This window comes from Trematomus bernacchii, unplaced genomic scaffold (genome assembly GCF_902827165.1).
Source record: "Trematomus bernacchii unplaced genomic scaffold, fTreBer1.1, whole genome shotgun sequence".
Taxonomy (NCBI): domain Eukaryota; kingdom Metazoa; phylum Chordata; class Actinopteri; order Perciformes; family Nototheniidae; genus Trematomus; species Trematomus bernacchii.
Genome location: NW_022987739.1, coordinates 26,392,269 through 26,400,070, shown reverse-complemented (window position 1 = coordinate 26,400,070; position 7,802 = coordinate 26,392,269). Strand labels below are relative to the sequence as shown.

The window sequence follows — 7,802 nt, the reverse complement described above, 5'->3', positions numbered from 1 at the left end:
GGTTACTAATTCCTTTTCTTTATGGCGGTCATTTTTGACCGGGAACACCATGGGTGTTACAAAGTTGACTAAATCATCCAAAATTCAATGAAAGTGGTGATCAGCAATTTTATATGTTCAAATGTCTACTGTGAAGGATATCATAAAGCCTTGAAGCAATCGAATGTAAAACAAAAAAGTTATGATTGATGAAAGTAGTAAATCGGTCAGATTTGACCCGAAGACAACAGGAGGGTTGTCTTTATTATATTCACACTCATTAGTTTTATTAATGACTTTTTATTTTTTCTCCTAGCTTTTTCTCTCTATTATTAATTGTGTCTACATTACGGCATTCTTTTAAGTGTACCCTAGATTTTATTGATATCATAGAGAACAAAGTACCAGCTGGTTGCTTTACATTAACAGTGATGAGGAAAGCATATCCTCAAAACCAAAAAGAAATCACAGGAAGACATTCATGTTCTTAAGGACAACAGGATACTTTACGAGCACATGGATACACAGCTGTCAATGTGAGGGGATCATCCAAGAAGGCACATTCCAGTTTGAGCTTTCTGATCCTCACACTGCTTTCAGAAAACATTTTAAAGCCCATCACTAAAACTGAGTCTCTGCCTTTATAATAGCGTCCAAATTGTGAAATAAAACTTTCCTGAATGTATTTTAGGAGCACAGCCAAAGCACAAACCCACCTCTTAAAAGATAATCAATGTGTGGCGTGTGGCGCAGTGGGTTAGTGTGCTGATCTTCGAATCAGAGGATAGCAAGTTTGAGTCCCACTGCAGTCAGCATGTCGTTGTGTCCCTGGGCAAGACACTTCACCCCAAATTGCTCCTGTGGGGATTGCCCACAGTACTGAGTATGTAAGTCGCTTTGGATAAAAGCGTCTAACAAGTAACATGTATCATTTGAAATTAAAACACATTGAATGGCAGAGGGTGAAGACCATTAAACATACAGGGAACATTTCTTACAGCACACATAAAACCAGTGACTAATAAGAGATGCAGACGTTAAGCATAGTAACCAGAAAAAAGGTCTAGTGCATGATGCATGAAGCAAAACATTTCTATTTGTAGAAAAAAAGCAGGCTGACTTTTACCGAAAGTACCAGCTTGAAAAACTAAGGCACCAGCAAAGCAGGACAACGAATAAGCAGGGTCTGTATTACGCAAGATAAAGTGTTTCTAAAAAAACATATTTCAGTTTATGTGACTACATGTAAGCCCATATCTTAGCTTAATTTGACAAACTATTAAAAACATAAGAAATGCGTAATGTTTCTTCCAAAATAGCCTCCAGCATGTTCTGTATGTAACAGAAACATCTCTGTGGTGTGTGCTCATGGTCCGAAACAGTTACAATCAATTTGAAAACAACATGATGAGAATTAAACGCTCACAAATGTAATGTATATTCTCAGAGAGACGTGCTCAGCTAAGACGTCACTGTTGTCGCTAAACACTTCAGTGTCTGTGAAAAAATCAACAACAATCCTTTCATAACGCCTCTGTAATGAAGCTTTGAGTCAGTGTGACTGTAAAGAATTGCAGAAGCATGTAGGAGAGAATCGCGCTTTAGGGGGTTGTTTGGATTTCAAGTGGGGATTTTTTAGGTATTTACTCATAGCGAGTGAATGACTAAATACAGTTGATGGTTGTCAACTTGACCCTAGTTTGGAGAACTGATGGATTCCCGCTTTACATTGCAGTCAGAAAGCTCTTTCCAAGAGGGACTGGACCCGTTTTCTATGCCATTTAAAACCACCAGACTCCATTGAAGAAAACTTGTATTTGATGTCACAGAACACAGGAGTTGCTGGTCTCCATGATCGGTTAGTACGTTGTGTGATATTGTGTGACTTTAGAGAATCAAAGCCAACCAGAATTTTAAAAAAACCCACAAAGAAACTAATAGATTGACTCAGAACGTAAACCAGCCACTTATGTGTCCTGTGAGATAAAAAAAAAAAGGTCTTTCTCGTAGGAGTTTGGTGGCTTTCAAGAGAGAAAAGATCCCAGCGTCAGTTCCTTTAAGGAAAGGGCTGACAGACAGAAATGTAAAGCGATAAAAATGGTCTAATTATCGCTTTAACTGATACTGATATTGATAATCTGATATGGCTCTATGAGATCTTGCTGCTTTCCAGTAGTAAATTGCTTTTCTTGCGTGCCATAACTCTTGCCTCATTCTGGCAACTAATTAAGATAATTCACCGACTTTAGATAATCTCATACAACCCCACATGAAAAATCCAAACGTCCCCTTTAATTTCAGCCCACATTGACCCCCCTAACACTTATGTGTCGATGGACTAACGTACATACTGGGAAACAAAAGCAAGTGTCCATTTTAACCAGGACAAAAAAAAATAACCTTTACATTATTGTGACAAATATTGACATCATTGTTAATTACAAAATCACTGAATTGCAAACATCCATCTAGCCGACAATGAGTGCTGTAATGTAGTTTATCCTGACCTGTGGTGAAAACGTTCATCTTTTTCAGCCGTTTTCCACCCAGACATTTTAATAATCAACCCCAGTAAAGTTGAAGAAGACATCCCAAGATGCACCTGGAAGCTATTGTTGAAAACCCACTGGAAATAAGCTGTGTTTCTACAGCAGATTGGTTAACACCAGATGGTGGTAAACTGGTCTGTGGGTGGAGTTGTGCTAACAGGTAGCTAATCATCCCAGAGTGATTGGGTTCAATTGTTCTAAAATCTAGCTGGCTGGCAAAATGTGTGAAAATGTAAAAATAAATAACCCCTAAAACCCTCATTAACAATGACATGTTGATATCTGTACATGCTGAACAGGCAGGAGAAACCTGGAGGAGCTTCAACATGCTGCTCTGTTTCATATCGCTTTGTGTTTACAGTTATTGATTCATAAGATAGAGCCGGTTTAGCAGAGGGAGGTATCAATCCGTGGATCAGCTGCTGCAGTATTCATAGCGGTTGAAAAATACTCTCGCAATGCACAGGATTAAATAAGTGAGAACATTGTGTGCACTACATGAACTGCAGCTAATATACCTCAACGAATATCAAGTTAAAGGGATAGTTCAGGTGTTTTGAAGTGGGGTTGTATAAGGTACTTCTAACATAGTAGCAGAACATATTACAGCCACCTCGTAAAGAGCGGTTGCTGGTCTATAGCCTTGATTGGTTGGTTTGTTTATTATTGTGATGGTTAAGTTAGTCACACAATAATACAAACAAAGTTACCGTTTGAAGCAAAACTACTGTTTTCTAAGAGGTAAAATGACAGGTTGAGGCGGCTTTGGAGAGAGCCCAAATAATGGCTTTATTTCCCTGTCAGAAACATAAATGTTATAGCTGTCTCACGGCAAGTTACAGAAGCAAAAATATGTCATACGCTTAAACTGATAATTATTTTGTAAGGTGGCTAATTTACATATTGCTGCTGCCACCGTCCATAGTATATTGCTTTACTTTCATGCCGGTACTCTTGTCTGCTTCTCAGAACTAGAAGCGTTGCAATCCGCCATTTACTGAAAGTGGCAAACTGAATATTTCACGTACCTCAACCAACCCCACTCCAAAACATCAAACTGTAAAGACATAACATTTTAGCAATGTGGTTTCTGGGTTTGCTCCTTATACCAATTACAAACTGACCTAGACAACAGGGTGTCACTTCCAGTCCAAGTGTAAAATAAAGTAAATATATATAACTCAGTTTAATTCAGGAATCATGTAGTGTTGACACTGGGATGTAGTGAGGGAGAACGTGGAACAAGGTCCAAAGCAGTAAAGGGAACTTAAGTGGCCAGCATTAAGGAGCACTAGGCATTTCTGTACGAATCACTCTAGTGGAGCAGCAGAGATGCACAGGTTGTTTAAGGCACAAGCAACTTGCACAATCTTATCAAATGTTGAGAGGTTGGAGGTGCGCTCGGAGACCATGGTGAAGGGGCTCTCCACGGGGCCGGTGAGCATGGCGTACCTCTGCTTCACCACGGAGAGCACCCTCTGCACATGCCTCTGCACACTCACTGTCTCAGAGGAAGTGTCAGGCAGAGGTGAGCTCGCTTCACCTTGGTAGCTGCCGGCTATTTTAAACAAAGCTCCTCTTGCAGCCACAGAATCTGCAATGTCCAGATCTCGACTCGCCAACACCACGTCTCCCGGGAGGAGCTTGCAGAGAAACCCACAGCCCTCAGCCAGGCTTTTGTCCCCAACGTTGCCCAGAACGCCCCGAGACACAAACGTTACAACGCCTTGTGGAGCAACACCAATCAGATACTTCAACACATTATAACTTGTCCCGCCCCCCTGAGAGCTCGCCACCACCCTCTGCTGCTGCTGGTGGTTGCCTCGGGAAACCGGCTCCTCAAAAGGCACCATGAAGCAGTCGATGATGACAGCGCAGTCGGGGTGGGACGAGCGCAGAGCGACAGGCAGGTTCTTACGAAGTTCGGCTCTGGAGGGCCAGAAGACGGCGGTCGGCACCAGAGTGGAGGACATGATGTTGACCATCTGGTGCACCGTCCTGGTCACCGTGCCGACTTTAACTCCGAAGCGGTAGGCTAGGTCCTGGTTGCGGAGGTCCAGGCGGAGTCGCATCAGCGTCAGAAGCAGCTGCTGGAACTTGGAGAGCTTCACAGTTTTCATGCCGTCCATGTGAGGTGCCAGCAGCCACATGACCGTCTCCAGGACAAAGTAGTTTGGTAAACCAGTGTAGAACTTGACCTTCTCTGCATCGTTCCTCAAGGAGTTCTCAGAGAGGGCCATTTTGTCCAAAGAGTCCCTGAGGGTCTGGTTCTCCTTCTTCAGGGCTTTCAGGACATTGTCAAAGTTAACCGCTGCGTCCGACGTGTTAGGAGCAAACTTTCCTTTCTTGCAGTCAATAGATTCATCATCCTCGTCATCGTCTTCATCGCTGCTGAGGGAAGACGACGCACTTTCCTCCACAGCCGTCTCCTGCTCCCTCTCCTCAGGATGCTCCTCCTGGCCTCGCTCCCCCCTCACTGAGCTGCCCTGGCCCTGCAGGAACAGCAAGGCGTTAGCCGCCTCCACGCGGGCCTCCTGCTTGTCCAGGATCTCCAGGGAACTGGGCTCCTTCATCTCTGGGGATAAGGGAGCGGGCGTGAACACAGAAGGAACATAATCTGGAGAACGTGGGTTCTTCACCTGTTTACCTGCAGGAGAAAAAAGACGATGTAGTAATTAAAATGGTGGAAAACGTGTAAATATAGGAAATGATGTTCTAATGGGGTGTTTGTGGGTGGGACAATGAAGGGCCTGCTCTCATGAAAGTAATTCTAGTTATGGTCAATTACTATACACAAGTATGATTTTGTAAGAAAAAGATTACTAATTTCTGTTAATCAAAATGACTAAGTTGTTAAAAAAAAGACTGTCAGTAGGTTACACTGGGGAAATATTTTTAATTATATCACCTTTACCTTTTGTAGAATAGTGTTACTAATGTAAAACTTGTGGGGTTTTGTGTCCCTCAGGGGTGATTCATTGTCTCTATGTGGTAGTATAGTGACCTCTTGTGTATAGTTCTGTGCCTTATTTTATTGTTTCTTTGGTAGTTTAATGTCCATTTGGGCATCTTTTTGTATTAGTTTTGTGTTCCTATGTCTCCCTTACTTCATTTTGTGGAGGTTTGGTGTCTATTTGTGGTAGTTGTGTCTCTCTGGGGTGATTTTGTGTCTCTATGTGGATGTTTTGAGTGTCTTTGCAGTCAATTTATAGTGATTTTGCATCTCTATTTGGTCATATTGTGGGAAGTTTGGTCCATCCATCCATCCATCCATCTTCTCCCGCTTATCCGTGGTTGGGTCGCGGAGGTAGAAGTTTGGTGTCTCTTCTTAATTCCTTGTATTAATGTGTGTTGCGATCCTTTACTGTATATATAATGGTCTATATGTGGTCATTTTGCCTATCTTTGTGGTATTTTTGAGTCTTTTTAGAGTCATTTCGCTGAAGTTTTGTGTCTCTTATTCATCCCTAGTTAATGTGTGTCTCTATCATAGACTTTATAAAGGTCTAGATTTGGTCATTTTGTCTATTTTTATTTTATCCTTGAGTCCCTTTTTAATCAATTTGTGGTAGTTTTGTTTCTGTATGGTCATCTGTGAACCCCTTAAAAATGATACATACAAAAACTAAGACTTCACACTTATAGAAATGCATTTTGACTAAAAGTAGGTTTTTTTCGATTTTATAACATGGGGTACTTTTGCCTGTGTGCTCCTGTGTTTAAACCTTTATATATACAGTCTATTGTTCATATTACCTGAGATGAAGTGAGTACTACACAGCCTGCTGCCGTCGTTAGGCACCCAGCCCTCCCGGTTAACAGCAGCTATCCACCGCTGCTTCCTCTCGGGGTCCCGGGGGAAACGGTAGAAAGATAACGCGGTGCCCGGTGTCCTTCTGTTCCTACAACCAGCCACCACACATGTGTGAACCATAGTAAAGCCACGACCAGAAGCGTGGAGGTGTGCGCAGATATCTGTTCGGTGTTTTGACTCCCAAAATGGTGGCAAACTAGAGGCGAGGCTGAGAAAAAAAAACTGCTGTAACGTCATCAACGGTTGTTTGCATTAAGCGATCTGATTGGTACATCTTCGAGCGACGTCACTGAAATAGGATCTTGTACTCACGCGGGGCTGCAACTACGCTAACGAAATGATAGTAAATCAATCCACGCAGCGTTAAAATGGCTTAAAAAATGTCAAGTTTATATAGTAACAGAAGTCTAATAAAACGAGCTTGAAATAACAACAAATAGTCCTACACAGAGGAGACGTTTGCGGAGCTGTTAACTGGCTAGTTTACATGTTTAGCTAGCTAAAGATGCCATTTAATGCTGCGTTGCTTTTACTAACGGTACTTGTTACCTTGGTGACATCGACATTTGTTATAGCGCCAATAAACTTTGTTTACAATTAATGTCAGCTGCCAGTAGTGGTTCTGCTGAATATATACACAGCAGATCTTGCAAAGGTGTGGTTCTGCTAATCTTTTGCTGCAGAACAGTGTGGTTCTTCTGCTGTTCCTGCATCCCGAGTGGACATCAAGTTGGTTTAATATGCTGTGGAATTAGGAAAATCACAGTTTTTTTTATTGAAACCGTATTCTTACACTTTACACTCATTTAGGGGTGGGATATAACTTAGTACATTTACTTAAGCACGCTACAATTTTGACATATTTGTACCTCAATTTAGTAGTATTTCCATAATATGCTACTTCATAACTCTATTTCACATTTCAGAGGAAAACATTGGAGCCTACTTTGTTTATACCAAATAGATCTCACACTTCCAGTTACTTCTCACATTAAAACACAGGATACAGTTCAACATTACAAATCTCCATGATAATTAACTGCCACATTAAATACTCCTAGGTGTAGGTTAGTAATACAAATATATTACTTAATAATATATAATACATCTACATAACCTTTGATATTTTAGGTACATTTAGCTAATAATACTTTTGTAGTTTTACTTAAGTAATATTTTGAAATCAGGAATTTTAATGTGTTTAAGTGTTATAGGAGTATGCTTATAACTCTACTCTCTTAGTACTTGAGTTCCATCTGTACTGAAGTGCAATCTTGCCGTAGTTGTACTTCTCTAAAGTATACATTTTTCATGATGATTTATATTACTACATTTTATTAATTTCATATATATTTATAATCAAAACCTTGGTTTATAGAACACTAATTCTTTTTTGAAAGAAAAATTAAACATGAATGGCAAAATACAGGTAATTAAAGACCAAAAAAACAATTCAATGA

General features: G+C 40.8%; 1 protein-coding gene across 2 annotated transcripts; it reads right to left on the bottom strand.

Annotated features, from left to right (window-relative positions):
* Positions 1-897: 897 nt before the first annotated feature.
* LOC117495150 lies at positions 898-6,523 on the bottom strand. Of its 2 annotated transcripts, none has more exons than XM_034146266.1 (2): positions 6,285-6,523; positions 898-5,175 (listed from the first exon to the last, which is right to left on the bottom strand). In XM_034146266.1, the coding sequence occupies exons 1-2, from the start codon at positions 6,460-6,462 to the stop codon at positions 3,839-3,841; spliced, it is 1,515 nt and encodes a 504-aa protein (XP_034002157.1). In that variant the 5' UTR covers positions 6,463-6,523; the 3' UTR covers positions 898-3,838. The 2 variants fall into 2 exon arrangements, with proteins under 2 accessions (XP_034002157.1, XP_034002158.1); XM_034146267.1 differs by having other exon boundaries at positions 898-5,103.
* Positions 6,524-7,802: the final 1,279 nt, after the last annotated feature.